At 39.7% G+C, this 18,727-nt stretch overlaps 2 protein-coding genes across 2 annotated transcripts in view; both read left to right on the top strand.

Moving 5' to 3' along the window:
• LOC119785079 (HERV-H LTR-associating protein 1) overlaps positions 1 to 1,288 on the top strand; it is a 30,320-nt gene extending 29,032 nt beyond the window's left edge. The window contains exon 15 of the mRNA XM_038287475.1: positions 714 to 1,288. Within this exon, the coding sequence (XP_038143403.1) occupies positions 714 to 757 (44 nt within the window). The 3' untranslated portion in view covers positions 758 to 1,288. The remainder of the gene's footprint in view (positions 1 to 713) is intronic.
• Positions 1,289 to 1,623: 335 nt separating this feature from the next.
• On the top strand, positions 1,624 to 17,380 carry LOC119785065 (otoconin-90-like; the record flags this gene model as incomplete). Its single annotated transcript, XM_038287463.1, has 11 exons — positions 1,624 to 2,134; positions 7,838 to 7,900; positions 8,065 to 8,133; positions 9,185 to 9,359; positions 9,605 to 9,711; positions 9,791 to 9,922; positions 12,082 to 12,147; positions 14,097 to 14,165; positions 14,354 to 14,431; positions 16,646 to 16,801; positions 17,294 to 17,380. Coding segments are annotated over exons 2-11 (982 nt in total), but the record flags the coding sequence as incomplete, so codon positions are not given.
• Positions 17,381 to 18,727: the final 1,347 nt, after the last annotated feature.

Below are 18,727 nucleotides of genomic sequence, written 5' to 3'. Positions count from 1 at the left end.
TTTAACAGAGCTTAAGGTCAAACAATTTCTTCACATCGGGCTTTAAAATTTTTTTCAGTTTGTGACTGAATTAAAATAGAGAAACAATACCAAATCTCTTTAAAGCTGTAATTGATGTTTTTTCATAACTGTTGTTGTTTAGTATTTAATTTTTATAGTTGGTTTATAGAATATATCTAAACCCTAACCTAACCCTTAACAGGTTTCTGTCGAAAACACTAAGATGGCTCTACATTATCTGATCCTTTTGATGCTCCGATATATTTTTTACCACAAAGCACTCTGTGCATTCATCCATGGAAGGTGTTAATAAATAAAGTACTTTTACAAAGCAGAACTTCTATTCAAACTGTATAACCTCTTAGGAGTTTGTTCATTAGATAACGAACACTCACAAATCGATAGCGTTACTATGGCAACCTGCAGCCTCATTAAACATTAACATGTTGAGAACCGTATGTCTCCAGTTTAAGGTTCTAAACATCAGTTTCTGCTAAATTTATCTGAAGAAATTTAGATCGCAGAAGGGAACCTTTGCAAGGTGAGGTTGTTGAATGTTTACATGTTTGCTCTAAGGAGGATCATTAAAGCTAATTTTCTTGTTCTCATATTGGTTCTTTTTCCCACATGAAGCTCTAAGCGGACAGAGGTTCCTCCTCTGGTGTTGGATACCCAGCTCTAACCCTCCTTCCTTTTTATTTCTCCCTCCACAGATCTGAAACAGAGATGCTTGTCAAAGATGTGCAGCAAACTGTGACCCATCAGGAAGCGGCAGGAAACAAAGAGCCGTTCATTCCCGAATGTGACAGGAATCCCAGACAACAGCTTCTGGAACAGCTGGAAGACTCACAGAGGAGAGCGTGTGGCTGGTTTCCAAAAGAAAAAAGGACATTTTACATCTTTTACCTGAATATTAGTGACCAATCAGCCATCTGGTTCATAAAATACATGTTTCTTACAACAAATCTTTAATGGGTTTTTAAAAAACAGCTCTTTTTCCTTTATTTTATCAATAAAGAGACTTCAATGAACACTCCAGTTGGTTAGGTTTCTCTTTTTAAACTAACCTGAATCATTTAATGGTAGGTGTGTATTGGTCAAAACTTTAAAAGATCAATAGATTGGCTTTTAAATGAACCTGTTACCATTATATAAACTTAACTCACCAGCGGGGTTGACTTATATTAACCTTTTAATGGTAAATGTGAGGTTAAACCAATAATATTTAAATGCTTGATTAGAATTCTTAATATTTAAAAAGTTTGCACATGACTGAATGTTATTTGACCTTAGACAAATAAAAAAAAAAAAAAACATCCAAGAAGAAGGTTCTGGGTTATCGTCTGGCAGCTCCTCGTGAATCAATAAGTTGGTGCTACGAACACAATTTTCTAACATTAAATTTTAGATTTTGCTTTTTGTTGATTCAGCTAAATGAATACAACTGAAATGGGTCTTTGTGAAGGTAAAATTCATCCAGAGTCTTTAAAAAAGGTTGGTTTGGGTCTGGACTGGAAATAAGAGGAAAGGGAAACTGGTTCCGAAGAGCTTCAGAGAACCTGTAGAGCCATTATTTCTGATAGGAGTTTCTTTTTTTCTCTTTAATGCATTCAGGTCTGTGTGTAGCAGCCGTAGCATCCCCACCTGTTTGAGACAAAGCCTCTCTATCACCGCTGCTGTGATTAAACCAACAGTCCTTCTGCTTCGCTGAACCCCTCCATTCCTTCCTGTTCGCTCTCATTGATCAAATGAGTCCAGTTTGTTCCTCCCCAGGTCAGAGATCTAGACCCCACAGGACAAAGGCCGCTCTGTGGATCCCCCTGTGGGATCCCATCTGTTTAGAAAAAAACAAACCCTGACATACCTGTGCAAGAACCGGACCTGGATAAGCTTCTGCTCAGGTGTCACCTGATAGCCAGTAAGAGCTGATCTTAAGAGGGCTGAAGGTTCTCCTCCTCGTTTTGAGTGGTAAACAGCTGAAGGAGCTGAAGATTCATTCTGCTGGGAAATAAAACCACACAGAGACGTTCTGACCCCCTTTAACGACTCCAGAGGCACAACTGGAGTGTATCTGGTTAAATGGTGTAGAGTGTTGCTCAACTTCAGCTTCTACAGCCAATAAAGAAAAACTGAGGTAAGATTTTCCTCTTGGCTTTAAAGTGTAAAATAAGCTTGAGATCATGTGTATCTGGAAATTAAAAATAAGTGTTTTTCAAATATTCTTTTCTTTTTTATTTACCCCAAAGTAGAATATTAGCTAAAGTAAATTCTTGCATCTTCCTTCTGGATTGTTTCTGTTCTGGAATGCTGTCCTTGGATTCAGTTAGTGGTGAAGTGAAAACATGCAGGGGGCCGGTGGATCAATAGGAAACCAAACCACAAAACAAACCAACAGCAGGAGCTAATCTAACATGTACAGTTTAGACAAGTAATGTAGAGATAGATGATGTCCTCCAGATGTCTATGCTGCTGGCAGCAGATCCTAACAGTTTCTAAAACTCTTTATAAGAAGCTTTCTAACACATTGATATCAGCATTGACTCTTCTTTGTGTTTGATTTCAACTCTTAAACCTAATCTTGGAAAGGCGACCCATACTTGCTGCCTTGAGTAGGCTGCATGTAGCCGGCTCCTCTTTCTTCAGAAGTCCAACTTTTCAATTAGATTGCTTCACATTATTCCATCTTTGAAAATCCACAAATTTTCTATAACTTTTATTCCTGCTCTTGAGTGCCATCTTTATCCTACTCTTTATTCGCGGGAATATTTGTGATTGAGAACTTGGAAGATGCTTGCTTACCTGGATGAGAAGCTACTTAACAGAAGGACTGGGATGGAAATCTTGTATTTAGATGTTCCTGTTAACTAGGACGAATCAGCTTCTTCTGTCTATCCTTCTACTTCCTATAGATTTTTTATGTTATGATGGTTTTCTTAGAAAGAAGAGACTTCTCTGGTCCCCTCTCTTGTACTCACATCACCTTCTGCCATTTGTGACCAAGCTCTGCACTGGTGGCAACCTAAAACTAGAGGTACACTATTTTTCATTTGATTTATACCAAATTAAAATGATGAGCAAAACATTCCCCATAAAAGTACAAAATTGTATTAAATGACATTAAATTATTTATTTTTCAAAATTCTTTTAAAGACGTTCTTAGTGTCTGTCTGTGTTAAAAATTTGAATCATATCTTTCTACATTTGCTTTCCTCCTGCCAACTTCCAACAGCTTTATTTTGCTCCTGTTCATGTGGGCACATAAAGCACATCTTTGTTTTTAATTTAAGTTTAATTGCAGAGCAGCAATAAAACCCTGAACCAATCAAACCTACACTACAGTATATACAATAAAACATGAGTAGGAAAGCTCGCTTTTTCGTTGAAATAGCTTCTTTTTTGTTGTTGCCACAATTCAACACAATTTCAATGATAATATTGTACATATGTCTTCATGTTTAAAGGAATAGTACACCCAAAACATGATTAGCCTTCATTTTCTACTCACCCCCATGCTGAACAACACTCATCTGGTTTGGTCTGCCGCGGTTTCCGTAGGCTCGTGAACTCGCAGGCGCGCGCTTTTAGGAAATCCTATACACTACTGTTTATGCTCTAAAAACATTCTAAATGACTTCGTTTCGAGTAAATTATGGACGCTACCCACTCAGGACACTTGGAATACATTGGACGGGCAGTATGGAGGAATATTGACACGTTTTTTGTGGACTTTTATGGACCTTTCTGTCTCGGGCACCATAGACCTCCATTATTTGAATGTCAGCAGACAGCAAGAAGCCTCCCAGATCTCCAGATGCATTTGAGATATCAAAAAAGTACTCCAGAGTGTTGTTCAGCATGGGGGTGAGTAGAAAATGAAGGCTAATAATGTTTTGGGTGTACTATTCCTTTAACTCCAAAATACTTTGGTATGTTGAGGAATTCGCTGTAAATAACAGGTCCTGCTCTTTCCAAATGGGCCCATGGCATCACCCCTCCACCTCTGTGCTTGATAGTGTCACGAGGAACCTTTTCTATGATTGTTCTGTCATGACCTTTAACATCAAACATGCTAGTTGGAGGCTACAGAATCTGACATGAGGTCTTAGTTTCACCGGGGCAGCCTGTAGTCTCTGATATGTGCTTGACATCTTTTATTTGTTTTTCATTAAATCAGTCTTTACAGCTTTTTCAGGGCGTGGGATCACAGAGATGTCTCTGTAGTCAGCTTTCTCCATCAACATGGATGCTTTGAGGCCGGTGAAATTTAGCCCTGGCTCCACAACATCCACAAGCCACTTGTGGGTGTTGTGGAGCAGAGCCACAGGTGGGCTGAGCTGTTTGAAGCCATTAACGGCTGATGTAGCGAACGCTGTAGGTCTTCTTTGGCGCAGCAGTAATAATCATTATAATGATGGGGGTAATTTATGGAGCAGGGTGTGAGATGCCGGAGTAAATGCAGGTCTCTGTTACAATCAGGCAGAGAGCAGCTGTGGCATTTTTCCTCGTCCTCCCTGATGACTGCGATGAGTCTATCTGGAAGATCAGCAGGTTTATCTGGACTTTCTCAGGGTTTTTATTCCGGGACAATGAAACGAAAAAAAAAAAAACGCAAACAACAAATGTTCCTATGTTCCTAGCACAACAACCTTTCAGCAAAAAAAATGTCTGTTTTATCCATTCAGATGTTCCTTCTTTTGTTCAGTTATCCATCCGTCAAATTGTTCATCCATCCTTCCTTCCATCTGTTACTCAATCCATCCAGGCTTTGATCAAGTCGTTCTTTCATCTATTCATTCACCCTTTCATCTTGCAGTGCATAATTAATTTTCACTCTTATTCACCAAACCGTCCAGCCATCCTCCACCAATCGATCTGTCCACCTTTCCCTTCTGTTGGAAATAGATCTAACTCTTCCTTGAGGTGAGAACCCCCCTCCCAGTTTGAGAAGCTTTAGATAGAGCTTTCCTGACCTCCGTTTTTCCCTTTGACCTCCATCGACTCATCTGATGGGACCATTGATAAGCTCCAAGGGCATGTCCATCTACCCTCTGGAGGAAGCTTATCTGACCTGTTGGTATTGGCATTTATCTCTGTCACTACCTACAGTACAGCCAGAAGGGTCTGAAGAATTGCTTCCCCATCCACCTCACTAGGTTATCTGCATCACACAGACGGTCCAGTCTGGTTTTGTTCGTCTCTCCTCACTCATTAAGGTCTGCACCTTCAGAGATATCTCTTCAAGAGGAACAAGCACTAATGTTTGTGATACATTGTTCATGTAAAACATCAAACATCAACGTGAGGAGTAGTTTAAGAGTGTCTGTTTGAAATAAAGCTGCTCGTAGTATCTATCGTGGGAGTGGACTTTTGACAGAATCCTGATGAGCTACAGAGGCACATAAAGGCAGTTACAAGGTCAGCCTTTTATCACCTGAAAAACATCCCCAGCATTAAAGGACTAATGTGCAAGCAGGATCTAGAAAAATTCATTCATGCATTTATCTTTAGTAGAATTGATTACAGCAACAGTGTCTTCATAGGTTTGTCTAAAAAGTCCATCAGATAGCTGCAGCTGATCAAACACTCTGCTGCCCGTGTTCTCACTAGAACATCAGCCCGGTTCTGAAATCCTTCCACTGGCTCCCTGTAGCTCAGAGAAAATACTCTAAAATCCTTCTGTTTTAATATAAATCAATGAATGGATCCAAACCTCAATCCATAACAGATCTATTGTCTGTGTATCAACCTGCTAGATCACTCAGGTCTTCTAGTTCCAGCCTACTCTGTTCACCCAGAACTAGAACCAAACATGGAGAAGCAGCATTTAGTTCCTATGCTCCACTTATGCATTCAGGGCCGCTGGAAGTAATAATAAACAGGGTGTGCTGTGAAAATGTGTTTTGTTTTTTTGGGACAAAAGACCTATGAGCCTAGAGGCCTATTTAAAATAAAATAAAATAAAAATTATAATAATTAGATTGAGATTAACTACTTTATTGTCATATACACTTCAGTGTACAGTACGCAACCAGGGTCTGTAACACACAGACATCATTAATCACATTAATCAGTTCTCAGGTGACTATATGCGCTATTAATTAAACTTCACAATAAAGAACTTTTCATTGGCTTTAAGCCAATTTGAAAAGTCGGCATTCACGGTGGGGGTTATCTTTCTTAAATTTGTCTCTAGGAATGACTTTTTTTTCTGACTGCTTTCTGATGAAGAAAACACAAAATATTATCAGTCTCTTCCACATAATGTAGCCACTGCAAACCTAGCAAACCGGTCCCACAGTACGTGAGGACATTTCATTACCACAACGCCGTGCAGGAAATTTGTACATTTACTTGTCTGCTGCCGCGAGCGGAATACCTCGGCAACAGCTAGCTTGCTCGACGTTGCAAACGTAACTTTCTTGAATTTGTGTTGCCTAGGCCTCAAAATAATATAATTAAAATCCAAATACACGCAAAAATATTTTCATATATTTATAAGAAATGTATAAATTGTGCAAAGTATTTTTAATGCATTTTTCAAAAAGTCTCCCTCTCGCTTCTAGGGGGTGCTGCAGCACCCCCAGCCCCTTCCACTTCCCGCCGCCTTGCCTGCAGTTACTGACCTCTGTAACCACAGTAAGAAACCTTTTTGTTCCAGAGACAAGTTGGTGAGCAGGTTTGAAGTGGGGTCTGGGCAACAAGTGGCTCATTACAGCCAATATAAGCTCCTACTGTGGAAGGATGCAGCTGAGTTGTATGAAGAACAGGTTTGGCGAAAAGAACTCCAGAAGCTTTATTTTCCCCAACCAGTTTGGCCCTTAAGCAGTCTTTCTTTGATCAGTGGTTCAGGGTGAATTCCCTGATTAGATGGACTGCAAGGTGCCTCGCCTGGACCGGAAGAACCAGAATCTGAAGTCAACTGTTAAAAAAAAGTTGCTTTTTGTACATTAAAATACTCCACCCCTACAGTTATTAATGCAAAACCAGCAGATGTTGGATAGTTTGGACATGCTATGTAACAAAATACATATTTGATTTCTCATCAGATTGGTCAAGACATAGATTTTTAGGTGATCATACATTATTTATAAATTCATAACTTTAACATATAGTACTGTTTACTTTACTTACCCATGTCACAAAAGCTCGTTTTTGCACAGAGCCCCCTTGCTGAACTCGTTGCTGTGGAGCTGGTCTCTTCAGCGTCTGGTGACAATTTCAGTTTTGAAACATGCACGTTGCTTTGCTGCGTTTAGGCGCTGTTACGCCTCCACTGTATTTACTGATTTTAGGCATCATTTTGCAACAAAAAAGCACATGGATGGTCTAATCGGCACGACAGCCTTCCAAAAAAGAGCTCCTATAAAAAAAAGTTATCAAATGTAATTAACGGCTGAAGCTCTCTTTCTGAGGTGAGCTGTGTCTGTACAAAAATTTATTCTAGACAACTTTATTAGTCCTAATTTGCCGATAAGAGCATCAGGAGGTCCCTACGCTAAAGGAACAATGATAGGCACCTTCCTTAGGAGCAGCGCTATTCCGAATTCATTATGGCGACCGCTGACACACTTCTGCTTTGGCTTAAGTGGCCTTACCAAGTTGCTTAATGGGATGGACCCACAGAGGTCAAAGCAGTCATGACTGAAGGATCATGTGTGGAAGGGCCGGTGCAACTTGGATTTAGAGCCAGATAGAGGCCTTGGTGGTCTGTTCTCTGGTTGTTTAGTCGGATGTATTCTTTTACAACATCTACTTTTCAAAACTTGATCATCTGTCTTTGTTTTTATTTTTTTTATAATATTTTTGCATATAATATTTTTGCATAAAATGCTCTCTGTGTGACTGCAGGAACTCATCATGTTTCTGCTGTGGATCTCCATGCTGGTAGCTGCTTTCAGCGGTGAGTTCCTTCCCAAGAGCTTCATCACTGAGCCTCCTCCTCTCTCTTCCATGATGGTTTCCTATAATTACACTAATTACACAATGATTTATCAGTTAACAACCGATGTGTTAAATGTTGCATGCATGAATTAAATCAGCTTTTTACTCTGTTTTTCCCCACAGGGCTTTCTGGCAGCTCCTTGGTTTGTCCGAACCCAGAGGACAGCAGCCAGAACGCTGCTCATGTAATTGGTGAGATTCATGTCTTTTTTTGATCTTTTTCTTTTTTCGACTTTTAAACTTCAGGCATCTTGACGGTCACAACACAGAGTGCTTGGAAGAATTTTAATTAATGACTCAAATTAAAGGTTGCTGGTTCACTGGGTCGAGAGGATGAGTCTATGTGATGCTGGATCAAAGCCTGCAGGAAGCAAACTGTTTTCTTTGGGGAATCTGGTATAAACTAGTTTAATTAGTGGGTTTTTGTGTTTGTGAAGCAAAAGCCTTTTAATTTCAAACCAAAGAAAAGTTTATTAGATGGTGTTGGTTATTATGTGAACTTGTGTCAAGCTCTGTTGTGAGCTGTAGCTCATTGTTCCAATGCATGAAACACATAGAATCTTTACTACAGCAGTAAGCATTGGAGATGGTTTTCCTCACATCCAACTTACAGTTTGATGTGTCCCAGCTCCACTTGTTTATTTACCCATCACTCAAACTGTAAATATAGGCAACTTTAGGCCTTTTCTTGTAGCCATTTCCCTAATGACTGAGGTTCAACATAAAACTCACAACTTAAACAGTTCCCCCTCTACTCTCCCATTTTTCAGATGTTACATGATAGTTTAGGCAATCAGAAATTCATTGACTATTTATTTAGTGTCAGGCGATATGTATGAAAAAAAAAACTGTAAATGAAAAGTTTCAAAATATCTTTTAGTTGAATTTAATCTCATCCAGGAGGGGTGTGTCCTGCAAGTCAATGACTGGATGCAATCAGCTAGTTTTCCTATCTTTCAATATGAACTTATTGAACTGTCTCCATTAAGTGCCTTGAAAGGACTTGTGCTGTGAATTAGCAAGTTTAAAAATAAATGTTTGACAGTAATTTTGTCATCACATATATTTAGTAAGAAAGAAAAACTTTTTTTCTAAATAAACTAAATGGAATTGATTTGCCCTCCTGGAACCAGCGAACAGGGTAATTAATAATTAAATTTCACTGTTAAAGCTGTAAGTCAGATAAAAATCTAATGAAAGGTAAATTTTTTATGTAATCAAGTCCATCCTCTTGCTTTGTCAGATTGTCTGGGTCCGCGCTTCACCTGGCTCAACGCTGTCTTCGATAATTTCCCCCTGCTGCTGAGCTTTGTGTCTAAGCTGCGGTGTACATCAGGGGTTTGTCCCCGGGACCTGGAGGATTACGGCTGTTCCTGCAAATATGTGGCGTCTGGGAACCCTGTGGATCCTCTGGACACGTAAGAAGGGCCCAGATTAACTCAAAAGGCTTGTTAAATCCACAATTTATTAATCCAAGGTAGAAGTGAAGCACACATTTTACTGCTTATTTTAAATATTTTTTTCATGATGTTGAAGTTAGCAACGTGACGACAGCTGTTTAAGACATGCAAAGTTTTCTGTAGATTTTACCTGATGATATCTCCTCTTCAGGAATTTCCTTGTTTACCCTTAATTTTCTAATCTTTGATTTTACTCCCTTCAGCTGCTGTGCCATTCACAGACAGTGTTACCAGGATGCTGCCCCCTGCAGGCAGCAGCTGCCTCCGCCGCCTTATAACTTCAGCTGCTCTGCAGCAAACAGCAGCTGTGGTAAGTCTCAAACTAAATGCAATCCCTACAGATGCTGCAGGAGTGCGTGGGTTTACAGAACCTTATTTCTCTCCTGCAGAGTTTGATGACCTGTGCCAGCAGAGGTTTTGTGAATGTGACCAAGCTGCCATCCACTGTGTGACTCAGAGCCCCTTCAACTCAACTCTGAGGGGCCTTGCAGAGTCGTTCTGCTCTGCTGGAGCTGTTACAGGTGGCTTTTACTTCTTGGCCTTTTTTAACCCCAAAAAAATGTTTTCCTTTTAGTTTTACAGTGAACTAATTGGAGGTATATACAATCCCCTAACTGGAAAATCAACAGTTACACTTAAAATTTTTTATCTTTTACTGATAATCATATCAGATAGTACAGACTCAGAAAAAAAAAACGTACACCTCTACAAATATTAGGGGGGGTGTTTCTTAGCAGTTTATTTGGTTATTTGTCATTTTCATTTGACCACATTTTCCCCGATACAAATCAACCAAGCTTGTATTTGCCAGGGTTTAGTTGAGGTTTTGAGACCCCAAATGCAGAGGCCAGGAGGCAGAGGTGAGTTCTTGTAGTTTTAATGGAGCTCTCACAGGCAACAGAAGCAGGAATCCAAAAATCCGACATAAAAATACAAACCAGAACCATGGAGACATCAGGGAAAACATGCATGAGGAGCCAGGGGAACATGAGGAACCAGGACGGAGGAACTGCACAGGGAGAGTACTTATGGGGGACTGAACACAGACAAGACTAATGAGCTGATTAGGAGCAGGTGTGAACAGAGGATTCTAGAAGGAGCTAGGGAAAAAGGAGACCAACACCAGAGAGGAACAGGGGGCAAGCAAAGAAAGACCTAAGAACTCAAAATATACCCAGAAAACACCAATAAGGCTAGAAAACAAGGAAAAACATGGATCAACGTGACATTGAAAACTCACAGAAAACTTAACAGAACCAAGACTGTGACAGTATTTCAAAAACATTCAACTCACTGCCAGTGGTGCTTAGATTGGTTACAGGCCCTATCCATCTCGAAACCAGCTTTGTGTTTTGAGATCACTGGCCTCATTGATCCCCAAATGAAGAGTTTATGGATGTTTTTATAACTCTTTACAGGTTCTCTTAATACAATCTTTGGTATGTGTACAATCTGTATCACTCAGACTTTTTGGGATAGAATTTGCCAAATTGGCTCGATGAAGAACGGCAACATTTTGAGATAACTTCTCTTTAACTCTTGAAGGTGTAAAAGAATGCGGCTTCAGAGCATAATGCTGCCGCCACTGTGCTTTATAGTTGATACAGAGTCTAGGGCTTAAAAGCTTCAACTTCTGTCTGACAATTAAGCTTTATTTCTAAGTGAACAGCTGCCTATGTTTTGCTTTGCATCTTCTCAGCTGATGTCGGTCTAAGACTTTCCTCACTTTAGAAGGTGACCTTGCTAATCCAGATGTTTCCAGTGCATTCAGCTGGTCAGGGTTCGAAACCAACTTTGTTTTGACAATTTTTCCTTCAGACTCTCTTGGACTCTATTTATTTTTCTGAATATGTGTCAACCCAGTAAGTGCTGTCACAATCAAAACCTTCCAATGCCAACAGCAACTAGCAGCTGCACTCCACCAGCTTGGTTGATGAGTGGATGTAGATATCAAGTATAGCTTTATCTACTTAGATAAATGACTGAGCTTTGGTGCTGCTGCTTTCAAGAAAGCATATTTTCTCAGTTCTGGTTCTGTTAATTGCTGGTAGAGCTTCATTAGGAGTTAATCTCTTAGTCACATCATCTTCTTCTCCAAACGATCCGGGTTAGAGACTAATTGGCTAGTAAGATCTCTCATTTGTTTGGTATTGCATCTTAAATGGAGCAGGTGAGTCTGAGACAGGAAGTAGTCCTCATGCTGCCCGCGTCACGCTTGAAGAGGGTCGGCAGAGTCGGATTGCAGGAAGCGGCTGACTCACACCTCAGCCAATTAAAACAATGACCTCCTGACGTTCAGTCCTGCTGCTTCTCGCCCACGTTCATCTGGGAACTGGAAATTCATTGATTTTTACAGAGCTGCTTTGATCCACAAGTGTCTAAATATAGCTGTAAGAAGGGGCTGAGGGGAGCTGGAGGAGTTGAAGTGGAGGTTATTAAAGTAGAGAAGTCAACTTCACAGAGGAAAGTTAGTGAAGCCTGCTGGAGGTCTTTAGGATGCTTCAAATTGAGTTTTTCTCCATGAATACTGATGCCAGCGTCCTCTGTTTGAACCAAGCCCAGCACATGGTGATTGTTCCATCACTGAAGGACAACCTTGGTTTTAAAAAACCTCTGTTAATGTAGAACTGTTGGGTGTATTTGTGCAGACAGTAACTGTCCTCGTCCTTCCTCTTTCCAGATGTTCTCACAGCAGCTAACGACTCTGCAGCACATCAGCTCCCTCACTCCTCCCTGCTGTCTGCAGGTAAAGATCCAATTTTAGGAAATAAAGGTTTGGACTCTTTAGTCTTTAAATGGGGAATAATGAATTATTCTAAAAGCAGAGCATTTCTGAAGGATTTCAATAAATGAGCTGAGTACTTTAAATGTGACTGATCCATATAGGCAATGTTTATACACCTGATGATATTCACATTATTTGTTGCATTCATTTAACTGTTGGTATGGCTAAAAGTGAGAGAAATCTACATAATGTCTTATTCTATGTAATTGTGAAAACTTGAGAGAAAAATAAATGTTAAAAAATGTAAGAATCTTTAGTTTAACATTGTAGTTTTCTGCATTTCTTTTATTATTTACATATTCTGTAATAAATAAAACTGCTAAAAAAAACACAATTAACATGACTTAAATAATCTCTATTACCCATTATTGAATAAGACAGACCATTAAATCTCAGGGGGGTCCAAGGCAACCTCTCTTTGATATACTTTCAAGGCTGTCTTAAGAGGTTATTTCAAATTTTTACAGGATTAGGTTTATTATGTGAGATCAACATGATACTTTCGAGCACTTACAGTATAAACCATTATGTCACGGTAGTAAAAACCTATTGGTTACTTTCCTATACCTTCAAGCTTATTTTTATTAATTAATATGCATCAATAAATGTATTTATTAATGGATTTCATTTTACAGGACTTACAGGGTCCTACTCTAAAACGTAAAGGTTACTGTTTAGAAACCTGATCTGTTTTTTTTTTTTATCTTTTCCAGTTCCATGTATAATTATCATTACTTACTGTCTACTTCCCGGGTTTATTACAATGACTTCAGGTTAGTTTATAAAATAAAACACAAAAAAACTAGCACAGCATATTTAATTTGATAGCTGATTAAGAGGCTTTTGTTGAATTGCAATAATCAGAATCAGTTGTGCTAAAGCAGAGAAACCTATAAAAACCTGCATGATAGCAGCCCTCGAGGACCGACTTTGGGAATGCCTGAATTAGAAGTTCTTGAACTTTCATTTTATGGAGCTAGATGATCAGATTTTAAGGATCTATTTTCTATAACTTACATCGACTTTGTCAAATCTTAGTTGTTATATTCAAAGAAATATCATGCTACCATATGGAACTTTTTTTTTCTTTTTTAGAATTTGCAGATTTTCTAAGCTATGGTACAAACTTTCTAAAACTTAAAGATTATATTTTCAGATTTAACAAAAACCTTCGGAATGTTGAGGGTGTGTTTCTCAAATTTTTAACTTACTTTATCAAATCTTAAAGGTTACAGAACTTTTTAAAGGTTACTTTCTGGAACTTGCAGAGCAAACTCATGGTACCTTTTTAAACTTACAGGCAGCATTTTTACTATTCACAGCTTAGTTTCTGAAACTTCCTCAGCAAACTTCCCCAGTCTTTTCCTAGAACATCTGGCTGTTTTCTCAAGCTTATAGAATACTAATACAGAAATATTAAAGGAAACCACAGACTCAGCTGTGGTAATAGAAAAAACATAAAACATGTCATGGGTTTCTGTTATTGTGTGTTAGAAATTAACTTGTTTTGATTTAGGCTATCTCTGATGCTGCAGATTATGGGTGTAGATATCTAAAAGTTGTTTTTATAAAACTAGTTTAATACATATCTTATCAGCTTATTACAACTTTATTTTGAATTTGATATTAGCATGAAAAGTGAAGATAGTGACGCTGGGAGTTGGTGAAAAGTCAAAGTTATCTGGTTGAGATAGACAATGACCCATAACTGTACCGTCATCCTGGTACGATCAAAGATGCAGGATTGCCTCTCAGTCAACCTATGTCTACTTTAGCAACACAGCTTCTAACCCTTTCAATAAAAAAAAGCTCCAAACAGAATCAACTCATTTCAGAAATCAAAGGAACCATGTCAACATTCAGGTTTCTTGTTCTGATCTGAAATCTGATAGATGCGGTTTGTCTTTTAGAGGAGCTTGAAGAAGGTGCAGGGGAGGGAAACCAAGAAGAGACGAAACACCACAGCTTGATCTTTAGAGGTAACCATTTTAATCTCCTGTTTTCGTTTTTTTTTTTTTTTATTTCTCTGGAAATCGATCTTTTCCCTCAGCTATTTGGGGCCAATGGTACCACAGCTTTCATGGCACCAGAAATGATTTCTCAGCTGTTGGCTCTTACCTCTGAATGACTCACTTGGCTCAGAGGTTTCCTGTCGCTGCATCTACAGATCTGAATGAGGAAGCAGGCGAGTGGGAGGATGTAGCTGAGGATCAGACGACCCAAAGTCCTGCAGAACTCAGCCCTGGTGAGCCAGAAAAGGCAGATTCTCTAAGTCACGACAGGAAGTTATATGAATACATTTCTAATAAGGAGCATCGAATCATCCAATGAGGTGTTCACCAGAGGAATCTTCCAGGTTGAGCTATAGTGACATGAACAGACAAGGAGACACAGAAAAAAAGAAGAGACTATAAAAAAAAAAAACACACACATATATATATATATATATATATATATATATATATATATATGTGAAAAAAAGAAGAGACTATAAAAAAAAAAACACACACACATATATATATATATATACATATATATATATATATATATATACATATATATATATATATATATATATATATATATATATATATATATATATATATATATATATATATATATACACTATATTGCCAAAAGTATTTGCTCACCCATCCAAATTATTGGAATCATGTGTTCCAATCACTTCCATGGCCACAGGTGTATAAATTCAAGCACCTAGGCATGCAGACTGTTTTTACAAACATTTGTGAAAGAATGGGTCGCTCTCAGGAGCTCAGTGAATTCCAGCGTGGAACTGTGATAGGATGCCACCTGTGCAACAAATCCAGTCGTGAAATTTCCTCGCTCCTAAATATTCCACAGTCAACTGTCAGCTGTATTATAAGAAAATGGAAGTGTTTGGGAACGACAGCAACTCAGCCACGAAGTGGTAGGCCACGTAAACTGACGGAGCGGGGTCAGCGGATGCTGACGCGCATAGTGCGAAGAGGTCGCCAACTTTCTGCAGAGTCAATCACTACAGACCTCCAAACTTCATGTGGCCTTCAGATTAGCTCAAGAACAGTGCGCAGAGAGCTTCATGGAATGGGTTTCCATGGTCGAGCAGCTGCATCCAAGCCATACATCACCAAGTGCAATGCAAAGCGTCGGATGCGGTGGTGTAAAGCACGCCGCCACTGGACTCTAGAGCAGTGGAGACGCGTTCTCTGGAGTGACGAATCGCGCTTCTCCATCTGGCAATCTGATGGACGGGTCTGGGTTTGGCGGTTGCCAGGAGAACGGTACTTGTCTGACTGCATTGTGCCAAGTGTAAAGTTTGGTGGAGGGGGGATTATGGTGTGGGGTTGTTTTTCAGGAGCTGGGCTTGGCCCCTTAGTTCCAGTGAAAGGAACTCTGAATGCTTCAGCATACCAAGACATTTTGGACAATTCCATGCTCCCAACTTTGTGGGAACAGTTTGGAGCTGGCCCCTTCCTCTTCCAACATGACTGTGCACCAGTGCACAAAGCAAGGTCCATAAAGACATGGATGACAGAGTCTGGTGTGGATGAACTTGACTGGCCTGCACAGAGTCCTGACCTCAACCCGATAGAACACCTTTGGGATGAATTAGAGCGGAGACTGAGAGCCAGGCCTTCTCGTCCAACATCAGTGTGCGACCTCACAAATGCGCTTCTGGAAGAATGGTCAAAAATTCCCATAAACACACTCCTAAACCTTGTGGACAGCCTTCCCAGAAGAGTTGAAGCTGTTCTAGCTGCAAAGGGTGGACCGACGTCATATTGAACCCTATGGATTAGGAACGGGATGTCACTTAAGCTCATATGTGAGTCAAGGCAGGTGAGCAAATACTTTTGGCAATATAGTGTATATTATGCCAAGAGAGACATTTTCTGAATCTGATCTGCCTGATTTTTATTTTGTTGTTTGCTTTGTTTTAACACTGCAGCTCAGGAGAATTTCTTTATTTATGAAGAGCAGGGGTAGAAGGTTGGATTTTTCCTAAGTAGGTTGATGAAGTCTCTGTTGTAGTTTTCTCACCAGATGGTAGATTTCATTGATTGATCTCAAGTTCTGTGCTTCTTGGATGTTGAGAAACTTTCATGTCATCAACACTCTCCACCATTCATATGGAACGAGATGGTCCAGGTTCTGCCTCAATTCCCTGTAGGTTTTTAGTACCAGATCACTTTCTGAGCACCATAAGCCAGAACCTCTCATGGCTTGCATCATTGCCCATTATCAGCCCTGCTTTAGCAATGTGGCAGCTATCCTCACCCAGACGTTAGAGGGAGAGCTGAAGTCTGAAGTGTGAAAAGGCAATGTGAAAATATAGATGGATGATGGTTGATTTCCTAATAAATTATTTTATGGATTTTTAAAACAAAACTTCTGTAACAAGGATATCACACAAAAACCCACGACTTTGATTAAAACATCCCATCTTCTGCTGCAGATCCAGTTCAGCTTCTCCACAAAGAGCAGACCCGTAACGAGGCGTCCGCCCCACCCAGCTTATCAGGTTTATATTATGGGACAAAGATACCTCCTGCTGACAGTGCATCGTCTGTTCTAACTACAACAGCCCAGAGGACTTCACCACTGGATAAAGGTGACAATTATTCTAAGAAAAGAAATGTCAAACACTCTTGTTTAACATGATCTATGATGTCTTTCTTTTTTTCATAAACAAAGCTTTTGATGTTGGGTTTGTTGGAGTGAAAGTTGAAATTCACCTTAAAATTCCACAGTCTCAGACAGACATTTAATTTAATGCTAATGCGATGCTAATCCACAGGAGATAATGAGCACTGGTTCTGGTTTGTAATCATATGCAACACCAAATGGCCAGCTGAGGTCATTGAGTAATATTCCAACGGCATTACTGTATGATTTATTGTTTAAACATTTTAACATGCAAATGAAATGCAGAAACACATTTATTACATTTCCAGCCACATTTGTGCTGCCTCTAATTTAATGGGTCATGAAGGAACACATTTATTTCCAAAAGAAAATATTAATTCAACACTAAAATGCTGCCTATAAATATAAAAACAACTCTGAGAAAGTGGGCCTGAGATTTTATTTTTACTATCTGTAGGTTTAGATAGTTTTGAATCAACAGCACAGGTCAGCCCTAAGATGGAGCAGGAGGAGGAAGAAGAAGAAGAAGCATATGAAGACAGTGGTGAGTTTGTTTTCTTTTGGTTTGTTTTTCCAGCAGATTTGGAAAAACAGTGATATCGTCATTAACCAGAGCAACGAAATGAACTCTCTGCATTTAGCCCATCCCCTTGGGGAGCAGTGCGCTGCCACTGTCTTGGTTAAGGCGGTCTTGCTCACCGACCCGGAGCAGCAGTCTGTGGGAGTGGGGCTCGAAGTCAGAACCTCAGGATTCCAAGCACAATGCCCTAACCACCAGGCCGCCACTACCCAAAGCAGGCATTAGCATGAAGTGTCTTGCCTAAAAGACCCACACTGGCAGCTACCCAGGCTTCCTGTTTGCAGGACGGGTGACTGACCACTTGAGCTAGCCAGCAGCTAAGAGATACAGTAGTTGTTTTCCTCACACATGATATTTGCTCTTTAGCGTCTCTGATGAATGTTCCATAGATTTATGAGTAGGAAAAACATGCATTACTTATATTTGCTGGTAAATCCAAATATTCACAGATTTTCAGTCTGAAGAAAAGGGAAAGGGTTTGTAGAACCAGCATCAGCATCCGTTCCACCCAGAAGCTGTTTCTCTTCAGTCTTTTAGATCAATGTGAAAACAGTTATTCTTTTCAATCTTGCTTCAATTCATTGGGATTTACAGAGAATTTTTTTCTGTTCATTTCCATCCATCCATCCATCCATCCATCCATCCATTTTCTAACACGCTTAATCCCAAGTAGGGTCGCATGGGGTGCTGGGGCCTATCTCCAGCAGTCAATGGGCAAGAGGCGGGGTACACCCTGGACAGGTCGCCAGTCCATCGCAGGGCAACACAGAAAAAAAAGGACAAACACTAACTCACGTACACACTCCCACCTAAGGATAATCTAGAGAAGCCAATTAACCTAACAGCAGCGGCGTAGGAAGCGGGGGGGACGGGGGGGGACATGTCCCCCCCAAAATAAAAGCCAGGTGGATATGTCCCCCCCAAAAAATTGTACCGCAAAATATTAGATTTTGACATTTTTTTACTAGCGTGCTTTTATTTTGAAGGCGCAGCATAGCGTTACGTCACTGTACTCCCCCTCCCCTCTCTGAACTGCTGAGTGAGAGTGAAGGGAGGGAGACAGCGATACAGAAGTCAGAAACTTGTGAAAGAGGTAAAATGGTCTGTCGGGATGCTGCCTATTTAAAACGTCTTTGTTGTCAGTTCACTTTCATATATACAGGTGCTGGTCATAAAATTAGAATATCATGAAAAAGTAGATTGATTTCAGTAATTCCATTTAAAAAGTGAAACTTTGTATATTATATTCATACATTACATACAAACTCATATATTTCAGATGTTTATTTTGTTTAATTTTGATGATTACAA

The sequence above is a fragment of the Cyprinodon tularosa genome, unplaced genomic scaffold, assembly GCF_016077235.1.
Source record: "Cyprinodon tularosa strain WSP-4 unplaced genomic scaffold, ASM1607723v1 ctg24, whole genome shotgun sequence".
Taxonomy (NCBI): domain Eukaryota; kingdom Metazoa; phylum Chordata; class Actinopteri; order Cyprinodontiformes; family Cyprinodontidae; genus Cyprinodon; species Cyprinodon tularosa.
This window is presented reverse-complemented; position numbering and strand designations above follow the sequence as displayed.